General features: G+C 46.0%; 1 protein-coding gene across 1 annotated transcript in view; it reads left to right on the top strand.

Annotated features, from left to right (window-relative positions):
• LOC148442693 (protein ABHD1-like) overlaps window positions 1-23,622 on the top strand; it is a 318,796-nt gene that overhangs the window by 23,569 nt on the left and 271,605 nt on the right. The window contains 1 exon segment of the mRNA XM_088463609.1: window positions 12,526-12,686. Within this exon segment, the coding sequence (XP_088319735.1) occupies window positions 12,526-12,686 (161 nt within the window).

The following is a 23,622-nucleotide window of genomic DNA, read 5'->3' as shown; positions in this document are numbered from 1 at the left end:
CACTTGAATCCACCACCACAGGTCCCTCTGTACCTTCTGGAGGCTGGTCTCCCTAGAAGAGCTGATAATTCATTTTGATGAACATCATCTTCTCCACATTCTGTGGAAGCAACCTCCTACGCCTTTCGCTGACAAGGTTCCCGGCTGCACTAAACACTCTTTCGGAGTACACACTGGAGGGGGGGCAACTCAGGTAAAATAGAGCCAGCTTGTACAGGGGCCTCCAAATTGCCTCTTTTTCCTGCCAGTACAGGTATGGACTGTCTGACATGCCTACTTGGATGCTGTCACCGATGTAATCCTCCACCATTCTGTCAATGGTGACAGTATCATATGCAGTGACAGTAGACATGTCAGAAATTGTTGCCAGGTCCTTCAGTCCAGACCAGATGTCCAAACTTGGTCCTGCCTGCCCTGCATCACCGCCAGCGGGTTGCTTAGGATACCTAAGTTTTTTCCTGGCAGCCCCAGTTGCGGGAGAAAATGAAGAAGGAGCCGTTGACGTGTCACGTTCCGCTTCAGCTGACAGTGTGTTCACCAGCAGGTCTTTGCACCTCTGCAGGCTTGTGTCGGCCGGAAAGAGAGACACCACATAGGCTTTAAACCTAGGATCAAGCACGGTGGCCAAAATGTAGTGGTCTGATTTCAACAGATTGACCACCCTGGAATCCTGGCAAAGCGAATGAAGGGCTTCATCCACAAGTCCCACATGCCGAGCGGAATCGCTCCGTCTTAGCTCCTCCTTCACTTTCTCCAGCTGCTTCTGCAAAAGCCTGATGAGGGGAATGACCTGACTCAAGCTGGCTGTGTCTGAACTGACTTCACGTGTGGCAAGTTCGAAGGGCTGGAGAACCTTGCACAACACGGAAATCATTCTCCACTGCGCTTGAGTCAGGTGCATACCCCCTCCTTTGCCTATGTCATAGGTGGATGTATAGGCTTGTATGGCCTTTTGCTGCTCCTCCATCCTCTGAAGCATATAGAGGGTTGAGTTCCACCGCGTCACAACCTCTTGCTTCAGGTGATGGCGGGGCAGGTTCAAGAGTGTTTGCTGGCGCTCCAGTCTTCGGCACGCAGTCGCTGAATGGCGAAAGTGGCCAGAAATTTTTCGGGCCACCCAAAGCGTCTCCTGCACGCCCCTGTCGCTTTTCAGAAAATTCTGCACCACCAAGTTTATTGTGTGAGCAAAACATGGGACGTGCTGGAATTTGCCCAGATGTAATGCCCGCACAATATTGGTGGCGTTGTCAGATATCACAAATCCCCAGGAGAGTCTAAGTGGGGTAAGCCACTGGGCGATGATTTCCCTCAGTTTCTCTAAGAGGTTGTCGGCGGTGTGCCTCTTACTGAAACCGGTGATACACAGCGTAGCCTGCCTTGTAACGAGCTGGCGTTTCTGAGATGCTGCTACTGGTGACGCTGCTGCTGTTGCTGCGTAAGGTGATACATCTACCCAGTGGGCTGTCACAGTCATATAGTCCTTAGTCTGCCCTGTTCCACTTGTCCACATGTCCGTGGTTAAGTGGACATTGTGTACAACGGCATTTTTCAGGACACTGAGGACACTTTTTCTGACGTTTCTGTACAGTCTCGGTATCGCCTGCCTAGTGAAGTGGAATCTAGACGGGATTTGGAACCGGGGACACACTACCTCCATCAATTGTCTAAATCCCACTGCACTAATGGCGGATACCGGACGCACGTCTAACACCAACATAGCAGTCAAGGCCTCAGTTATACGTTTTGCTTCAGGATGACTGCTGTCGTACTTCATCCTCCTCGCTAAGGACTGTTGGAGGGTCAATTGTTTAGTAAAAGTAGTGGTGTTCCTACTTCCTCTCTGGGATGATGAACGACTCCCAGCAGCAGCAACAGCAGCAGCGGCAGCAGTAGGCGTAGCAATGCAGGATCCTCCAGAGGAATCCCGGATAGGAGAGTCAGTCATGCCAGTGACATGGCCTGCAGGACTACTTCCGATCCTGACTAAGGAGGAAATTGACGAGGAGGGAGTTGACGGTGTGGTTTGCAGGCGCTTGGATACAACAGGACAACGGGATTTAGGTGTCCCTGGACTGCTTACGGTCTTAGCCAAAGTTTCTGAACTTGACAGTAACTTTTTATGAACGCGCTGCAGGTGCCGTATAAGGGAGGATGTTCCTAGGTGGTTGACGTCCCTACCCCTACTTATTTCACCTTTAGATATGGTACATATGGCAAGACAGTTGTTGTCCGGATTTGGATAGAAATATTGCCAGACCAAAGAGGTGGAATGTTTGGTCTTCTGCCCAGGCATGACCGTGATGGGCTTTTTCATCCCACGGACAACAACTGTCTCCCCCGGAGCCTGATTTAAACAAACCACATCACCATCAGAATCCTCCTCGCCAACTTCCTCCTCAGCGCCAGCTACACCAGTATCCTCATCCTGTTGTACTTCAACAGTGACATCTTCAATTTGCATATCAGCAAGTGGACTGTGGGTGCTCCTTTCAGCACTTGCAGGGGGCGTGCAAATGGTGGAAAGAGCCACCTCTTCCCGTCCAGTGCTGGGAAGGTCAGGCATCGCAACCACCACCACACTTGGACTCTCCTTGGGGATTTGTGATATCTTCTTAGAAAGCACAGTTCTTCGCTGTGCTTTTGCCAGCTTAACTCTTTTGATTTTTTTAGTGGGAGGAGGGCTTCCATCGTCATGTGAAGCTGAACCACTAGTCATGAACATACTAGGGATCGACCTTAGCCGTTCCTTGCCACTCCGTGTCGTAAATGGCATATTGGCAAGTTTACGTTTCTCTTCAGCTGATTTAAATGTCTTTTTCAAGGTCATTTTCCTGAACTTTGCCATTTGGGATTGTATGTGCCCTCTACTATGACATTGGGCATCGGCCTTGGCAGACGACGTTGATGGCATGTTATCGTCTATGTCATGACTAGTGGCAGCAGCTTCAGCACTAGGAGGAAGTGGTTCTTGATCTTTCTCTATTTTATTTTTATCGGAGAAAGTTTGGTCCTCCATTTATGTTATATCGATTTGATATATACGTGCGGCTAAACACAGAAAATAATTTTTTTTTTGGTTTGGACTGGAGTGTACTTTGTGGGTTACAGCACCCTTTAACGGTCAAGCCAGCCGGCCCTTTACTTATGACACAGGCGCACTCTTGGCACTACTTTGTTGATGCACGTGCGGCTACTGCGCACACAATTCACAAACACAGAAAATAATTTTTTTTTGGTTTGGACTGGAGTGTACTTTCGGGGGTTACAGCACCCTTAACGGTCAAGCCAGCCGGCCCTTTACTTATGACACAGGCGCACGCTTGGCACTACTTTGTTGATGCACGTGCGGCTACTGCGCACACAATTCACAAACACAGAAAATAATTTTTTTTTGGTTTGGACTGGAGTGTACTTTCGGGGGTTACAGCACCCTTTAACGGTCAAGCCAGCCGGCCCTTTACTTATGACACAGGCGCACGCTTGGCACTACTTTGTTCATGCACGTGCGGCTACTGCGCACACAATTCACAAACACAGAAAATAATTTTTTTTTGGTTTGGACTGGAGTGTACTTTGTGGGTTACAGCACCCTTTAACGGTCAAGCCAGCCGGCCCTTTACTTATGACACAGGCGCACGCTTGGCACTACTTTGTTGATGCACGTGCGGCTACTGCGCACACAATTCACAAACACAGAAAATAATTTTTTTTTTGGTTTGGACTGGAGTGTACTTTCGGGGGTTACAGCACCCTTAACGGTCAAGCCAGCCGGCCCTTTACTTATGACACAGGCGCACGCTTGGCACTACTTTGTTGATGCACGTGCGGCTACTGCGCACACAATTCACAAACACAGAAAATAATTTTTTTTTGGTTTGGACTGGAGTGTACTTTCGGGGGTTACAGCACCCTTTAACGGTCAAGCCAGCCGGCCCTTTACTTATGACACAGGCGCACGCTTGGCACTACTTTGTTGATGCACGTGCGGCTACTGCGCACACAATTCACAAACACAGAAAATAATTTTTTTTTGGTTTGGACTGGAGTGTACTTTCGGGGGTTACAGCACCCTTTAATGGTCAAGCCAGCCGGCCCTTTACTTATGACACAGGCGCACGCTTGGCACTACTTTGTTGATGCACGTGCGGCTACTGCGCACACAATTCACAAACACAGAAAATATATTATTTTTTTAGCACTTGGGGGGAGCACCCCTGATGGACAGAGCACCCCCTGGACAACACTACAGCACTCCTTTAGGACTGGGACACTGCACAGGACTTTGGAGTGGACACAGCCCCTATGGAGAACTGACTGCACAACACAGTCCAGCCAGCCCCTATGGACTTTGAAGTAGTGGACACAGCCCCTATTAACAACAGCAGCACAGCACAACACAGCCAGCCCCTATGGACTTTGAAGTAGTGGACAACAGCAGCACTACACTACACTACACTACACAGCCCTAACTCCCACCCTCCCTCTTCACTGTCCACAGCCGAGTGAGAAAATGGCGCCAACGCGGGTACCTTATATAGGATCCAAAACCCGCGAGACTCGGAAGGCGGGATGATGACGTTTTGCCTCGATTTCAGATCCGAGTCAGGCGGGAAAAGTCGAGCTGGACTCGGATCGGACTCGGATCGGGGGGGCTCGGGGGGGTTCGGATTTCAGAAATCCGAACCCGCTCACCCCTAATACATACACACATATACACACACACACATACATACACACATACACACACACACATACATACATACATACACACACGTGTAAGGTCAGTGCTGTCATTTGTGTCACAGCCTGGAGCTATAGAAAAACAACTATATATAATATACATACATACATACACACACGTGTGTAAGGTCAGTGCTGTCCTTCATGTCACAGCCTGGAGCTGCTGGGGGTGGAGCTATAGAAAAACAACTATATATAATATACACACACATACATACATACATACATACATACATACATACATATATACACACATACATACATACATACACACGTGTAAGGTCAGTGCTGTCATTTGTGTCACAGCCTGGAGCTATAGAAAAACAACTATATATAATATATATACATACATACATACACACACGTGTAAGGTCAGTGCTGTCATTTGTGTCACAGCCTGGAGCTATAGAAAAACAACTATATATAATATACATACACACACATACATACATACATACATATACACACATACATACATACACACACACACGTGTAAGGTCAGTGCTGTCATTTGTGTCACAGCCTAGAGCTATAGAAAAACAACTATATATAATATACATACATACACACATACACACACACATACATACATACATACATACACACCCACACGTGTAAGGTCAGTGCTGTCATTTGTGTCACAGCCTGGAGCTATAGAAAAACAACTATATATAATATACATACATACACACATACACACACACACATACATACATACATACATACACACACACACATACATACATACACACACGTGTAAGGTCAGTGCTGTCATTTGTGTCACAGCCTGGAGCTATAGAAAAACAACTATATATAATATACATACATACATACATACACACACGTGTGTAAGGTCAGTGCTGTCCTTCATGTCACAGCCTGGAGCTGCTGGGGGTGGAGCTATAGAAAAACAACTATATATAATATACACACACACACATACATACATACATACACACACACACACACGTGTAAGGTCAGTGCTGTCATTTGTGTCACAGCCTGGAGCTATAGAAAAACAACTATATATAATATACATACACACATACATACACACTTACATACACACACACACACACACATGTAAGGTCAGTGCTGTCCTTCATGTCACAGCCTGGGGGTGGAGCTATAGAAAAACAACTATATATAACATATGGATGAGCAATATTCTATATACATATAAAAACGTGATATTCGCAAGGCGCGCAAGTTATTGTCCTAAATATTAGTTAAACGGGTCTTGAGTTGAAATACACAATTCCCTTCCGATTAATGTGGCAGCAGTCTCCCCGTGTCTTCCGTATGGCGACCGGATTGGGTTTATCTGAGCGGGGGTTGGAGGGAACAGGAGCCTAAAGCTGGCCACACACATAGCGATATTTTACCCGATCTGGCCGATTCCGACGCATTGGAACAACAGATCGTGTAAAATATGGCCAAATCCTGAGGAAATAATGAGTCCCCACTCACGATGCGATGCACGTCCCCGCGGGTCGCACATCACATGGTTAGATCTGCCGTGCAGTAGTGTAGTGCTTCTTTATTTAATACAAAATGCGTACCAGAAAGAACTTGTAACACCGCATGTTATCATGAACTCCTGAACACTCCTCCAATGTCCCTTGGTAGCCCCAGTAAATTCACACGTATAGGTTATACCCTTTAAACCAAGTAGAAACAACCCATCGTCAGTGATAATTTTACTAAAGGGGTTTATTACAATTAAAGAAGGGGATATGGAATACAGGAATAGACACAAGGGGCTCATCTGCATATAGCTAAAGTCATAGAGAGAGGCTGAACTGATGGCACCAACGCGTTTCGTCCTGCTGGACTTCCTCAGGGGTAATGGTATATCCCTCAGAGTGCCCCTTATATACTGTACTAATGAAATTCATGTTTGGAAACAAATTTGGTGCTAAACGCCGTTCAGTGACTTCTGTAGTATCCCGCTATACCTCGTGGTTTGAGGCGCACATGCGCAGACCACGGCGGCCATCATATGCATCTATCGCATATGCGCACTATAGTGTTGGCTATGACCGCCAATACAGGGGCTCAGCCGGTGTTAAACACATTAATAAAGCCTGAGCAAGCGAAGTCCACATCCTAACTCTGGCCGGGAATTCCTCCCTTTTTAAAATGGATTAATAATTTGGGGGCCATTTTAATGACCATAAGACCGCCTTCTAGCTTGGTGGCCATTTTCTTGGTGGCATAGGACCCATGATTGAGACAGAATGGCGGCCATGTTTCTGACCATTATTTTTGAATTGGGGGCAGCCCTATTACATTGGTCCTATTCGTGAGTTCCTGTGTATAGTACATACATACTATAAATACAGTATATGGACAATAATTATAGATAACAAAAATAAACCAACCCAACATGGCATATTCTTAAAAGAACAATAAAAATGAACCATAAAAAAGCAATATAAATATATAGAACACTTGTGGGTTAAAAAACAGGGAAAGAAGGTTCAATTTCATTATGTCTCTCTGGTTGGGGACCTCAAGGACATAACCTAAGGCAGTGTTGGCTAACCTTGACACTCCAGCTGTTATGGAACTACATAACCCAGCATTCACTGCTACAGTTTTGCTATTAGGGTATGCTAAAACTGTGGCAAGGCATGCTGGGATATATAGTTCCACAACAGCTGGAGTGTCAAGGTTAGCCAACACTGACCTAAGGGCTCAGGAATCAAAGTATACAAGACTTGTAACGTATAAGAAATTTAACATGTTGAAACTAAATAATATAAAATAGATATCTTTAAAAATAATCCAAGCAGACTAAAAGTTCAAAAAAGCTGAAAATTAAAATACGTGGTATCCTAAGTATGGCACCATAAAAAGCAGTAGAAGATATTAATAAAAACAGTGGTCATGAAAACGGGGCAATTTCATAACTGTCGTTAAGACCATGGGGTATCAAAGTGTTTAATTCAAATATCCAGAACGTGTCTCTTTAGGACAGTCTGGTGGCGAGATCACCTCCTCTAGGTCCCAAGTTTACATGTTCAATACCTCCTGAAAAGTAGATTCTCAGGGTTCGAGTTGTGATGTGCTCTGAAGTGTCTGGATACAGTCTTCTCCTTTTTATTCTTTAGATTTCTAACATGCTCTTGGATTCTGAACTTTAGATTTCTTTTAGTTTTCCCCACGTACTTCAGCAGACCACAGGGGCATTCTATTACGTAGATGACTAAGCACGTGTTCCAATTGATAAAGTGCTTCATGTTAAATGCTTTGGAGCCATCACTTTTCTATTGGGATGAAGGTATTTGCCCAAATTTATATACCACCAAACATGTACTAACATTCTGTCTAGTGGAGGGTGCTTGTCTAAGTACACTAGGAGCCAAAGTGTATTTTCTGGCCATTTTTAAAGAGAATAGTGGGCTTACTAGGTAGAAGATCCGCTAATACGGGGTCCATCATTGGGATCCCCCAATGTTTATTTAACACTTGTTGGATTCTTTTTTCTTCTGTACTAAACTGTCTGATGAAGGATACTAAATCCTCCCTCTTAGGCCTGGTTTTCTATCCTCCCTCTTAGGCCTGGTTTTCTATCCTCCCTCTTAGGCCTGGTTTTCTATCCTCCCTCTTAGGCCTGGTTTTCTATCCTCCCTCTTAGGCCTGGTTTTCTATCCTCCCTCTTAGGCCTGGTTTTATATCCTCCCTCTTAGGCCTGGTTTTATATCCTCCCTCTTAGGCCTGGTTTTAGATCCTCCCTCTTAGGCCTGGTTTTAGATCCTCCCTCTTAGGCCTGGTTTTAGATCCTCCCTCTTAGGCCTGGTTTTAGATCCTCCCTCTTAGGCCTGGTTTTAGATCCTCCCTCTTAGGCCTGGTTTTATACTTCAATAGTCCTTCCCTTCTTCGGGTTTCTGTATTGGAGATGGCGTTTCAGATCAGTGTCAGGATAACCTCATTCTTTGAACCTTTCAGCATTTATTTCTAGCTGTTTTTAGAGCAGACTTCTCTATCGCTGCAATTACATTAGATGCGGTGGAACTGGGAATATGGGATGTTATCTTCCCACCTATGGACACTCTTGTAGTGCAAGTAGCTGTTTGTATCAACTGATTTTATATGTTTTAGTGGATATACCATTATCTGTTCCTTCTAAGACTACATCTAGGAACTCTGGGCCTGATTCAGAGCTGGGCACTATTTGCGCTCGCTCGTTCAGAAAAAGGGGTTGGCTATTTAAATTGAGCGCTCGCTCTTTGCGGTCTGTTGACGCCTCTATGTCTGAGCGAGTGAACGAGACATGTGCTCGCTATTTTGTAAAGACGCCCCCTGGCCGCTCGCATCCTATGTCATCTCCGCTATTTATTAGATTAATCGAGTACATCGAAAGGCGTCTGAACTGCTCGCAGTGCTTGTGGTTGGATTTTCCTACCGCAATCATGCGAACAGTTCAGGCTAAGAGACAACCAAGTGACGTGACCGATGACGCTGCTTTGTTAATTATGCACACCCTTAAAACACCCGTTTTGACCGTTTGGCATGCCTGCGTTCGGATCTCCACTCCCCGTTTTCTAGCACCTTCCCCTGTTACCACCCACAAATGCCTCATCCTGTCACTCAAATTAGCAGCCCCTCGCAATTTTGCGAACACACGATTTCCGACCGAACTGACTGGTTGGCGCATGCGCATTACGACCCATACGCATTCGCAGTTGTGCGAACATCGCTCGGAGCGAACGAGCGGCCGCTTCCGAGCGGCTCTGAATCAGGCCCTATATCTCTGTTTTCTGTATGTTGGTTGTGAATTTTAAGTTGTAGTCATTGTATTGATAAAATCTATGAATTTGTTAAATCCTCTTCATTCCCTTACCAAATAATAACGTCATCTATATATCTATTATAGAGGTGTATCATGTGCAGGGTTGCATAAAAATCAGATTTTTATTTTTTTTTTAGAAAAAAAAATAATCAATTTTATTTGATTTAAATCAGACTTTTTGGATTTAAATAGGATTTTTTTTTTTTTTAAGTAAACTTTTCATTTTAGATGTTTAAACCTTGTTTTAGTAGTAAATTAACAATTTTTGAAGTGAGAACAGTAACAAAATGAACACAGTAATAGAATATATACACTAAACGGTTGCATCAAGAAGTACAATTAGGCTCTGAATTTCACTAAATCAGTTGTTTGCATCTGAGTCAAACATGTGCAGGTCTTTGTCCTCATCCTCATGTTTGTCCTCAACAGAAAAGGCTCTGTAGCATGCAACCAGCATAGCTGCTTTTTCATTTCCCAATCTGTTGCGTGTCTTGGATTGTACAAAACCGTACGTTGAAACAATCCTGCACTTGATGAAATTGTGGTGAACATCTGCTTCAGAAGATTTACTGCAGAAGTGTCTAACTGAAGTTGAGCTGTGTAGGACATCCACTAGGCTAGAGAAGATACTTGGCGTAAAGTGTCCACTTCAAACATGTATGGTGCAAATGGTTTCATGGATGCATGAATGTTGATGGTAACTGGCATAATTGATGATTATTGATATGAGCAAACTCTATAGCAGTCTCAATTTCAGCAGGACTAAGCTTTTCTCCCCTGTACCGAGGATCAAGTAGATTAGCCAGCAAGTGGGCATCTGTGAGTGCAATTTTATCTCTTGCCTTTGCCATCTTTACTACATTGCTGTGGCGTCCAATCTCTTCAAGATCACCTAACAGCTTCTTCCACACTTGTACGACATCACTGATTGTGCAGTTGCGTGTTTGTGCATGATCCAGAGCTACAGCTACATCATTTTATTTAAATCGTGCAACCGTGATCATGTGTATGAATGGGTTGTTACTATAAATGTATTCTTGTTCACAGTTAAACATTTGTTTAACTGTGTGCAAATATAGTGCCCATTGCAGTCCCGCAAATTTGTAAAAAGAACTGATTTAAAATAATTGTGTGTTAAAATGAATAAAACCAGGTCACATATAAAGTTTTTACGATCAATAGATGGATCTCTATCTAAAAACCTCATGCAAGCTTTGATCCCTGTATCATGCCGTATGCAGGTATATAAAGATTGGACATCTATAGTCACCCACATATACTGTCCCAGCTGATTCCCTGTAATATATTAAGTAAGCTAGTTGTGTCTTATAAGTATGATGGAAGTTCCTTTACATACATATTAAGGAAAATATCAGATGTATATAAGTTAGTGACTCTATCCCTGCAATAATTGGTCAGCATGGTGGATTCCTAGTATCTTTGTGGATTTTCGGTAAGTGGTAGAATATAGGAATAACCATGTTAGATACCATGAGATACTGCTACTCATATTTTGTGGTGATGTATTTATGTAAGACTTTCACTAATGTTGCTCTAAGGAGCTCCAAATATTCCTCTGTGGGATCTTTAGTGAGGGGTTTGTATGAAGTTAGATCCCAGACAGCTTCTTTAGTATAATCTGAGTCATAATAACCAAACCTCCTCCCTTGTCCGCTTGTTTAAGTACTAACTTCTCATTCTTCTGTAAGTATTTTAGAGCTGCCTTTCCCAATGTGTAAGATTACTTTTCAGGGTTATGTCCTTTTGGGTATCTATTAGGTCCCTTTTGGCCATTTCATAGAATACTGATCTGTTACTGCTTTTAGATTCCAGAGGATAACATTTGGACACAGGTCTTAGGCCTGATTTAGAGGAATTGGCAGTTATTGTCATATCTTTCCGAACAAAATGTCGTTTCAACATAAGTTTTCTGACAAATGTATTCAGACCTATAAATGTTTGGAACCTGTTACCACTTTGTATTGGTGGGAAATTAAGGCCTTTGCTAAGTAAAGAAGTATCTGCCTCTGATTGGTGGTCAGAGAGCCTAAAGATCCCCTGTGAGGGGTCTTTTGTTGTCTGTAAAGGTTCCTTCTTTCTGCAACCTGCTCTTCTTCATCTATGTCTTCTTTTTCCGGGTGATGCTACTCTTGATTGTTCCATGAACATAATTCTTTTGTGTATTTGCCATTGGTACAGAGTGTGAGTAGGGGATAAGAAATCACTGTCGCTGTTTCAGTCCAATCTTTCTAGTGCAGTGAATCTATTCCTAAGTGCTAGTCTCTGTCTAACTAGGGAACTGTATTTCACCCTTTCTATATGTGGTTTCTTAGGGATTCTGTTCCAGCCAATATATGGTGGTTTGCCATTTATAGCGCAATCAAAGTTGTTGTTCTTAGGGCGATGTCGCTCCTTGTTGTTGTCCATGATCCCATGTCGCTCCTTGTTGTTGTCCATGATCCCATGTCGCTCCTTGTTGTTGTCCATGATCCCATGTCGCTCCTTGTTGTTGTCCATGATCCAATGTCGCTCCTTGTTGTTGTCCATGATCCCATGTCGCTCCTTGTTGTTGTCCATGATCCCATGTCGCTCCTTGTTGTTGTCCATGATCCCATGTCGCTCCTTGTTGTTGTCCATGATCCCATGTCGCTCCTTGTTGTTGTCCATGATCCCATGTCGCTCCTTGTTGTTGTCCATGATCCCATGTCGCTCCTTGTTGTTGTCCATGATCCCATGTCGCTCCTTGTTGTTGTCCATGATCCCATGTCGCTCCTTGTTGTTGTCCTTGATCCCATGTCGCTCCTTGTTTTTGTCCATGATCCCATGTCGGTAAAGCCTACACATACTGAACTGTAAGGTGGAGAGTAGGATGGGCCCCGTGAGAAGCAGGATCAGTGGGTGTAGACCTAATTTATGTTTCTAAGTATATGTATATTTTGTTTGGTTTTTTTACTGTCAGCCTAATTATGAAGAATGTCTTTTGGTAGAGACCGCAGCTGGTATCGGCCGGGCCTCTCCGCCAGGTCCTGGAATCGCACTGTCCTTTTATAATGGAGAAGTTTTGCCCGACCTTCTGGTGTACTGGGGGGCGAATGCAGACCATTGCCCGAGTCCTGTTGGTCTCCAGACCTCATGTGTCCTACAGGAAGTAAGTGTCCTATGACCTGGAAACGCAATAATAAATAAGATCTAATTAATCAGGAGACATCCTTAATCTAAAGTCATTTAAGAGTTATTCTCATGTTAATGTTATAAACTTATTCGGTGAAGATAGACATCCGATATTGGCTGCTAATTATATCATACTTACTCTCACGGAACATATAAAAGACTACTGAATTTTGGCTGGCTATTCATGTGTATGGCTGAGGTGTTGCTTGGGAGACCCCTAACTGCCACCTTCTGTCCCCCCTGGTTTTACAAACTGTTCTGTCTGGGTAGTTTCTAGGTGGTTAATGCTAGCCACATAACCGGCTCTAACCAGCCTCTGATCCCTTCTACCTACTCCAGGGGCGTATCTATAATGGGTTCAGTGTGTGAGGGGCACACGGGGGCCCTGCACCACACACCCTGCACCCATAGTATTAGTTACCTCTTCGAGTCCCACGTCGGCGTGGGGGTCTGGCTCTGTAAAAATGACTGGAAAATGGCTGTCACGCCCATTTTCCCGGTGACCTGCGCATACTCTATAGACTCTGGGTGCACGCTAGTGCCCATAGTCTATAAATCCGGCGCTGGAAGCACACAGCTCAATGCGCTGCCAGCCGCCGGACTGAGATGAGGGGGCCCATCTCGGAGACTGCACACGGGCCCCCTCCTCTCTAGAAACGCCCCTGACCTACTCTGCCTCGGAAGTGTCCATTATTACTTTCCCCTAGACCCAAACATTCCAGAGCAGGTCAGGGGTCAGGCGCTCTGTGGCTATATAGCAGACACCTGATAAGGTAATGAGAGATGTGACCGTATAGCAGAGACCTGATAAGGGAATGAGAGATGTGACCGTATAGCAGACACCTGATAAGGTAATGAGAGATGTGACCGTATAGCAGACACCTGATAAGGTAATGAGAGATGTGACCGTATAGCAGACACCTGATAAGGTAATGAGAGATGTGACTGTATAGCAGACACCTGATAAGGTAATGAGAGATGTGACCGTATAGCAGACACCTGATAAGGTAATGAGAGACGTGACCGTATAGCAGAGACCTGATAAGGTAATGAGAGACGTGACCGTATAGCAGAGACCTGATAAGGTAATGAGAGACGTGACCGTATAGCAGACACCTGATAAGGTAATGAGAGATGTGACCGTATAGCAGACACCTGATAAGGTAATGAGAGATGTGACCGTATAGCAGACACCTGATAAGGTAATGAGAGATGTGACCGTATAGCAGACACCTGATAAGGTAATGAGAGATGTGACCGTATAGCAGAGACCTGATAAGGTAATGAGAGATGTGACCGTATAGCAGAGACCTGATAAGGTAATGAGAGAGGTGACCGTATAGCAGAGACCTGATAAGGTAATGAGAGATGTGACCGTATAGCAGAGACCTGATAAGGGAATGAGAGATGTGACCGTATAGCAGACGCCTGATAAGGTAATGAGAGATGTGACCGTATAGCAGTGATAAGGTAATGAGAGAGGTGACCGTATAGCAGAGACCTGATAAGGTAATGAGAGAGGTGACCGTATAGCAGACACCTGATAAGGTAATGAGAGATGTGACCGTATAGCAGACACCTGATAAGGTAATGAGAGATGTGACCGTATAGCAGACACCTGATAAGGTAATGAGAGATGTGACCGTATAGCAGACACCTGATAAGGTAATGAGAGACGTGACCGTATAGCAGACACCTGATAAGGTAATGAGAGATGTGACCGTATAGCAGACACCTGATAAGGTAATGAGAGATGTGACCGTATAGCAGACACCTGATAAGGTAATGAGAGATGTGACCGTATAGCAGACACCTGATAAGGTAATGAGAGACGTGACCGTATAGCAGACACCTGATAAGGTAATGAGAGATGTGACCGTATAGCAGACACCTGATAAGGTAATGAGAGATGTGACCGTATAGCAGACACCTGATAAGGTAATGAGAGATGTGACCGTATAGCAGACACCTGATAAGGTAATGAGAGATGTGACCGTATAGCAGACACCTGATAAGGTAATGAGAGATGTGACTGTTAGCGCTGCTAATTTCCCCTCTACAATTACATATACCAATAGCATCTGCCCCAGAATCCTATGAAATCACTCCCAAAGTGTCATATTGTAGGTGGTAGATAGTGGTAATAGCTGTCTCGCCCCACACCTTCCCATACACATTTCACAAGTTCAATGGTTCCCAAACTTTGTTGAATCACGGCGCCCCAGCGTATCAACTTTTTTTTTTTTTTTTCATGGTACCCGTAGACCAAAAGTTTCTTATTGAGAAATTAACCGAAATGTATTAAATGAAGTAAATTGTGCTAACTAGTCATCTTTGAGTTTGTTTTGGCAGACATGGTTGCACTTATGTTTGTCCACATTTTTATGATCGGTAAAACCAGTGCTAGTGGCAGCCAATCACATTGACCATAAATAACTTGATTTGGTCCTGGACCTCGAACTTGTGGAACCTCTGCACGTGCCCCGAGGCTCCCAGTTTGAGAACACCTGCACTAGTTCAATGCTTTCTCTGGTAGCAATTCCCCCTAATAGCCTTGTGGAACCACCAGTTGAACATGCTCCATGAAGGACCTACATCCTGGTACATTCCTGGTTGTGCTAGGTCACACTCTCCATCATTATACATTAAAAGCAACTGTCTACTTGGTACCTTTATGCCTTCCAGAGACTGATCTCACAACTGAGCTAACCTACCTCCTGCAGCCCCACTCTCTGCCTCTGATAGCTCCGGACACAAGGTACTACCCATCAGGGTGGGACCAGTCATAGAGATGTCATTACTGTCAGGGCTCTGTCACTGAGGTATTACCAGTCTGGGTGGGATGTACTAACCAGAAAATGCGGTAAAAACCCAGTTTTCAGGGTTTTACAGCATTTTCCGTATATATGTATCATCACCTGGCCACCGGCTCCGATGCGGAGGGTAACGCCAGCTTTTGCTGGCATTACCCTATAGAAGCCTTTGGGCTACTACCGCATCCCTCCCAGCATGCCCAGCGACTGCCACATCACTGCACATGCGCAGATGAACTCCTGGGTCACAAACCTGGAAGTCAACGGAACAGCGCACATTGCAAAGGACTGCTCTTACTGGAATAGCTGTCCTTTGCATCCTTACTGATCGCATATGCACTAACATATGCGATCATTAAAGCAATGTATGGCGGGATGTACTCCGCAAGGTTAATACATCCCGCCCACGGTGGGGATCAGCAACATAGACCTCATTGTCAGGGCTCTGTCACTGAGGTATAATTATGATTGACAGTGGAATTTTTTGTTATTGTATCCGTGACCATCGCCATGGGTTACAGCGATTCATCAAAGCCCCAAGCCATGACACGTATTTTGTGTGATCTGGATAAAGTGTGTGTGTATTATCATAATTCTATATTTCAGGAATGGCTGTTTGCTAGGAATGGGTACAGTACATCAGAGCTGGATTGTATAAGCAAATCAGAATAAATGACTAAGTGACACCTATCCTGTGAAGACAAATCTTCCTGGATGTAACGTTTGCTCCCACACTAGGGGGCCATGGTGCAAGTCCAGTACACAGACTCATTGGCTGCTAGAAGGGGCATTTGTAACACCTTATGTTACCAGTCTTCCTATCATAAAATACCATAAAGGTCCAGGGAGGTATATTAGTGTCAGGTCTTGTAGTTGTGCTAATTTGCATCTACACAGACCCTGGGAGAACAAAGGACAGGATTTTTGAGCCTGGAAAGGATGGGGTTTGCTGGGGGAGAGAAAGTCGTGGGTCTATAAGGCCCAGCAGCCCACACTGTTCACTCTCAGGGAGTAGCTGGAAGCTAAGGGTCATCATGATGCTTGGTGGGCTCCCACCACCCAGATTCTCTAAGATCTCAGCGTAAGACAACTTAGGATTCTGATTCTTTATACCTTTCTTTTTACTTTTAAGTCATTCTGTATAATTATATGTATGTCTTATTTATTCAGCCATTTGTCTTGTAATATAACCCTGGAGATATTTTCTCAATAAATCCTAAAACTTTATCAGTGTTATCTCTGTGCTGTAATGAATTTACGTGCCTGGAGAGGCCCATGCTATATTTGTGTAATAATTGTGAGTTTAAGTGTCTGGTGAAGAGCGCTAATTTAATATGCTTCATGGTGGCAGTTCAGGTGAAACCCACATAACAACCACCCAGCTACGTCAGGTAGGCGAATCTGAGCTTAGGCTTGGCACAGTGTCGTGGCAAGCGGTGGGATTTGATATTTTTGTTTTTATCATAAGAGCTTAAGAGCTTAAGTGAAGTAGCGATGTGTGCTTCTCATAGTCCTAATTCACCAGAAAGTACGCTCAGGGTTAACATTTTAAAAAAGACCTACTGTGCACAGTTTCTCTGTTCCTCTCCCCTCTCTCTTGTTGTTTTTCTTTTTCTATCTCTTTTTTTTATTTGGCAAAAAGTTTGAGGTCGAGAATGACCATGGATTACCTGCAGCTGAGAAGGGATGACCTTGTGGTCCTGTGTATTGCAGAAGAACATTGCCTGGACTGGCAAGAACAAAGATTGACTGGTCCAAGCACTCAGGGTGGCTGATCAGAATCTTGCTGCTGAAGGTAGCCAGACAATGGACAACCCTGCTGCAGAAGCTCAGTCTGTCCTGGACCTTACCACAGATGCCCAGTGGGGATCGGACACCTCTGCTGGGTCAAGTGATTCTGCCCTAGAGAATTACTTCAAACTGCTGTCATGCATATGAAGGACGTGGACCCTGCAATAACTCTGCAGTTGGTGCAGCAGTACCAAGCAACGTCTGACAGGGAAACTGCTGAACGAAGGGCAGACAGAGAGGCGGTCGAGCATAGAGCCAACCGAGAGGCTGAGGCTGCAGAGCGCCAGGCCAAATGCGAGTTCCAGCTGGAGCTGGCCAGACTCCGGCCAGAACACCACCTGTAACTTAGGTAGGAAAAACCCCGGCACGACCAATTCCCTGTGTTGGAGAAAGACGGCGAACTTGATACATTCCTGAGGGGATTTGAAAGGACTTGCTGACAATTTGCGCTGGTACCCAGTGAATGGGCCAGCTATTTAACACCGTGGCTGAGAGGGAAAGCGCTGGAGTCATTTGCTGACCTTCCTCCAGAGCTGGATGGCGATTATCATGCCATTAACGAGACTCTGCTAAAGTCTCCTTAATGGCAACCTCACCCCAGAAGCTCATCGGCAGAAATTTAGAGACTCAAAGCGCAGTCCCTCTGACACACATATGGGACTGTTAGCGCACTTGTCAACCATGATGCATCAGTGGATTGACTGATTGAAAGTGACGGACTTTGATAATCTGAAAGATCTCATCCTGCAGGAGCAGTTCCTCACACTGTGCCCCATGGAGGTGAATGAATGGGTCATGGACCGTGACCCTAAGTCACCGCAAGAAGCTACCAGCCTGGCTGAAAAGTACATTGCGACCAGGGCTCCAGAAGCAAAGAAGTCATTTGGGATGTCTGGGCAGTTGGCCTGGAAGGAGAGGAGTCCTGGAGGGCTCCCCACGTTTTCTCCCCACGAAACCAGCTGTGGCTGCACCATTTGGGGGGGGGGAGGTGTGGCGGGTAAATATATTTTGGGCGATGCCAGCAGGTGTTTTAATTGCAACCGGGTGGGGCACATCAGTGCCAATTGTCACTCCAAGAAGCAATCAGCGTCCCTTCCTGTGGGAGGCCCAGCAGGGAAGTCTTTGCCAACTGTCCTGTATGCTGGGGGACCCCAAGAGCGACCACGGGACAATCTGCAAGCAGTTCAAGTCTGTGACCATTGGCATGCGTGATTCCGGGGCTGATGTGACTCTGATACACCCAGATTTGGTGCATCCCGAGAACATTTTGCTGGGGAGAACAATGGCTGTAAAGGGGGTGGGCGGAGTACACTGGTGGTGGTCTTATTGGGGACAGATCTCTGATGAGAAAGAAACGCATTAAGGGTGTCCTTGGTATCAAGTATGCAAACCTGACTCCCTATTGATCCTGTGGAGCGTTACGAGGTGTCCGTGCAGACCCGGTGGTCACTTGTCTCACTAAATTCTGCCACACTCACAGGAGCTCCGGAGTTTGAATTGCTCAGCTAGAGCGCCTCCGTTGAGCTCCGTTTACCACACGACCAGTACCCGGCCTGAGCAGCTCGTGGCTCTGATGTGCCAGCCCTCATGAGCCAGCTGCTATACTACTTCCAGCTGAGACGGACCAGCCGCTTCACATTCATTTACAGATCTCCGCTTCAACATCTACGGGGAAAACGGACCCCGGCTATCAGGTGAGCGGTCACTCGTTCCTACACTGAGACAATAAGTGGGCATCTAAAGGACATACAAATCTTGTCCTCCTTATTTGTTACATATAGCCCACGTAGGAATATGCCACGCTGACTGATCCAACTGCATTTGTATATGCGGAGATCGATGTGGATCATTCACCACACTGACTTTTCCTATATATTCAGGTATCTGGACTATGAAAGGATTTGCCTTATACCGGTAACTTAGGAACATTGCTCAGTCACGGAAAAGACACATTTTCCACACGCATAGGACACGCTGGTGCTTCTTATCTCATTACATTTTATAGGTGTCAGTTTAGGATATTCATCCTCGTATCTGCAGATCTACTGTATTGTGTTTGTATTAATAGTGCTGTCATCCTATATGTTCATCTTATATGCTGATTTTTTATCCATTTGACCATTGAACTAATTAGAACATTATTGGGATTATCTGAATTGTGTCTTTTTGGTCTGGGACAGACACTGTGGCGCTATCCATTATTTATCTATCTCACTGAATTCATTTATAATTAGGGTGTTGGGAGACCCCTAGGAGAGCTGCCTGTTGTGTTTAACCATCACTGGCTGGGCGCCCATACCCATTTTCCATATAGATCTGGAGAAGATGTCTGCTATGTATGTGACTGACCCCTGATGTGAAATTGCCTGCCAATAATATTTCTCCCCAGCTAACACCAATACCTATATGTACTAAGGAGTCACTATGTACGGATGATATGGTTGTTATTGCCGCAGGGAATAACACTTCAACTTCGCAGGACAGAGACAGAAATGTGTGATGATGCATGTTCTGGCATAGAACCGAGTACTGTACCATAGACTAATGGTTTTATGACTCTGGCCGCAGCGACTACACGCAGTACTGAGGGTGGTTTTTTTGTCTTGATTTTTTAACCCCCTACAAGTGTGGAAGACAGTTCACTGATCAGCAATCCCTCTCCCCCCCTCCCCTTCTCTCCTGTGAGAGCTGAGGAGGGGGGCTCCCTCCCAGTCTACTGCCCCCCACTGACCAGAATGTGTTTAAAGTATGTCTCAACACAGACCAGACTCGATAAGGGTTCAGGCTAATCTGATGTGTACAGAAGGGGACTCAAATAGGATATTTTGGGGAAATGGGTTTTTGTATAGGGAGCACAATGTCAGCGCTGAGCATTCCAATGTAATTAGTGAAAAGCAATTGATTGTGCCAGAGTCGTACAGGGACTGTTTACTGAAGGTGGCTCACGAGATTCCCCTGGCAGGACATTTGGGTGTGTCCAGAACCAAGGCCCGGTGAAGACACAATTTTTATTGGCCTGGCATGATGACAGACATAGCTAACTACTGTCGTTCATGTCATGCATGCCAGGTGGTAGGAAAGTCGGGTGATGTAAAAAGGGCGCCCTTAATACCCTTGCCAGTTGTCTCAGAACCCTTTGAGCGGGTTGCTGTAGACATTGTGGGGCCCCTAGCTATTCCCAGTAGCTCGGGGAAGAAATATATTTTGACGGTGGTAGATTATGCCATCCGGGAGCAGTGGCTCTGTCATCCATCCGGGCAGATAAGGTTGCTGATGCCCTTATTGCCATTTTTCCAGGGTGGAAACAGATGTTGTGGACCTTTGTGGAGTTCCAGGGAACAGACTGGGAGAGGTTCCTGCCGCACAACGCGAGGTGCCGCAGGAATCCACCGGATTCTCACCCTTTGAACTCCAATATGGGCGCCGTGTGCGTGGGCCTTTAGATCTGATCAGATAAGAATGGGAGGGTAAGCTGGTCACTCCTGAGCAGTCAGTGGTACACTACGTGGTACAGTACAGGGAGAAGCCGGAGTCACTGATGGGGATGGCGCAGGATAACCTGAAAGCTGCGCAGGCAAAACAGAAAAGGTGGTACAATCGCCATGCGAGAGAGCGCGTACTTGAGGTAGGACAGAAGGTTCTGGTCTTAAACCCACTGCGGCAGAACAAGATGCAGGCTGCTGGCAAGGACGCTACTCCATAATACAGCACATCAATCATGTAGATTATGTAGTAGCGCAGGAGGCAGGCCGTAATAAACAGAAAATCTACCACAGTAACAAGCTGAAGGCGTAACATGACCGGGAAGCGTGTGCTGCAGGTGAGTGTAGCTGCCAGACAATGAGCAGGAACCTGACCCCCTGTAAGACCTGGCAGCTGCTGCCCAGGAAGGAGGGTCTCTGACAGATGCTCACCGAGGTGAGACGCTGTCTGCAGTACACACTACACCCGTATCAGGCACATATTACATGGAAACCTGGCAATACACACCTAGTGCCACCCTACACCCGTATCAGGCACATATTACAGGGAAGCCTGGCAATACACACCTAGTGCCACACTACACCCGTATCAGGCACATATTACAGGGGAGCCTGGCAATACACACCTAGTGACACCCTACACCCGTATCAGGCACATATTACAGGGAAGCCTGGCAATACACACCTAGTGCCACACTACACCCGTATCAGGCACATATTACAGGGGAGCCTGGCAATACACACCTAGTGCCACGCTACACCCGTATCAGGCACATAATACAGGGAAGCCTGGCAATACACACCTTGTGACACACTACACCCGTATCAGGCACATATTACATGGAAGCCTGGCAATACACACCTAGTGCCACCCTACACCCATTTCAGGCACATATTGCAGGGAAGCCCGGCAATACACACCTAGTGACACACTACACCCGTATCAGGCACATATTACAGGGAAGCCCGGCAATACACACCTAGTGACACCCTACACCCGTATCAGGCACGTATCGCAGGGAAGCCTGGCAATACACACCTAGTGACACACTACACCCGTATCAGGCACATATCGCAGGGAAGCCGGCAATACACACCTAGTGACACCCTACACCCGTATCAGGCACATATTGCAGGGGAGCCTGGCAATACACACCTAGTGACACCCTACACCCGTATCAGGCACATATTACAGAGAAGCCTGGCAATACACACCTAGTGCCACCCTACACCCGTATCAGGCACATATTACAGGGGAGCCTGGCAATACACACCTAGTGCCACCCTACACCCGTATCAGGCACATATTACAGGGGAGCCATGCAATACACATCTAGTGCCACCCTAAACCCGTATCAGGCACATATTACAGGGGAGCCTGGCAATACACACCTAGTGCCACCCTACACCCGTATCATGCACATATTTCAGGGGAGCCTGGCAATACACACCTAGTGACACCCTACACCCGTATCAGGCACATATTACAGGGAAGCCTGGCAATACACAACTAGTGACACCCTACACCCGTATCAGGCACATATTACAGGGAGCCTGGCAATACACACCTAGTGACACACTACACCCATACACATATTACAGGGAAGCCTGGCAATACACACCTAGTGCCACACTACAACCGTATCAGGCACATATTACAGGGAAGCCTGGCAATACACACCTAGTTCCACACTACACCCCTATCAGGTACATATTACAGGGAAGCCTGGCAATACACATCTAGTGACACCCTACACCCGTATCAGGCACATATTACAGGGAAGCCTGGCAATACACACCTATTGACACACTACACCCATATCAGGCACATATTACAAAGAAGCCTGGCAATACACATCTAGTGCCACCCTACACCCGTATCAGGCACATATTACAGGGAAGCCTGGCAATACACACCTAGTGACACACTACACCCGTATCAGGCACATATCGCAGGGGAGCCTGGCAATACACACCTAGTGACACCCTACACCCGTATCAGGCACATATTACAGGGAAGCCCAGCAATACACACCTAGTGACACCCTACACCCGTATCAGGCACATATTACAGGGAAGCCCGGCAATACACACCTAGTGCCACCCTACACCCATTTCAGGCACATATTGCAGGGAAGCCTGGCAGTACACACCTAGTGACACACTACACCCGTATCAGGCACATATTACAGGGAAGCCTGGCAATACACACCTAGTGACACACTACACCCGTATCAGGCACATATTACAGGGAAGCCCGGCAATACACACCTAGTGCCACCCTACACCCATTTCAGGCACATATTGCAGGGAAGCCTGGCAATACACACCCAGTGACACACTACACCCGTATCAGGCACATATTACAGGGAAGCCCGGCAATACACACCTAGTGCCACCCTACACCCATTTCAGGCACATATTACAGGGAAGCCTGGCAATACACACCTAGTGACACCCTACACCCGTATCAGGCACATATTACAAAGAAGCCTGGCAATACACATCTAGTGCCACCCTACACCCGTATCAGGCACATATTACAGGGAAGCCTGGCAATACACACCTAGTGACACACTACACCCGTATCAGGCACATATCGCAGGGGAGCCTGGCAATACACACCTAGTGACACCCTACACCCGTATCAGGCACATATTACAGGGAAGCCCAGCAATACACACCTAGTGACACCCTACACCCGTATCAGGCACATATTACAGGGAAGCCCGGCAATACACACCTAGTGCCACCCTACACCCATTTCAGGCACATATTGCAGGGAAGCCTGGCAATACACACCCAGTGACACACTACACCCGTATCA

Source organism: Taudactylus pleione, unplaced genomic scaffold, assembly GCF_031769625.1.
Source record: "Taudactylus pleione unplaced genomic scaffold, aTauple2 ptg001416l, whole genome shotgun sequence".
Lineage (NCBI taxonomy): Eukaryota > Metazoa > Chordata > Amphibia > Anura > Myobatrachidae > Taudactylus > Taudactylus pleione.
The sequence above is the reverse complement of the archived record's forward strand: the minus strand, read 5'-3'. Positions and strand labels throughout refer to the sequence as shown.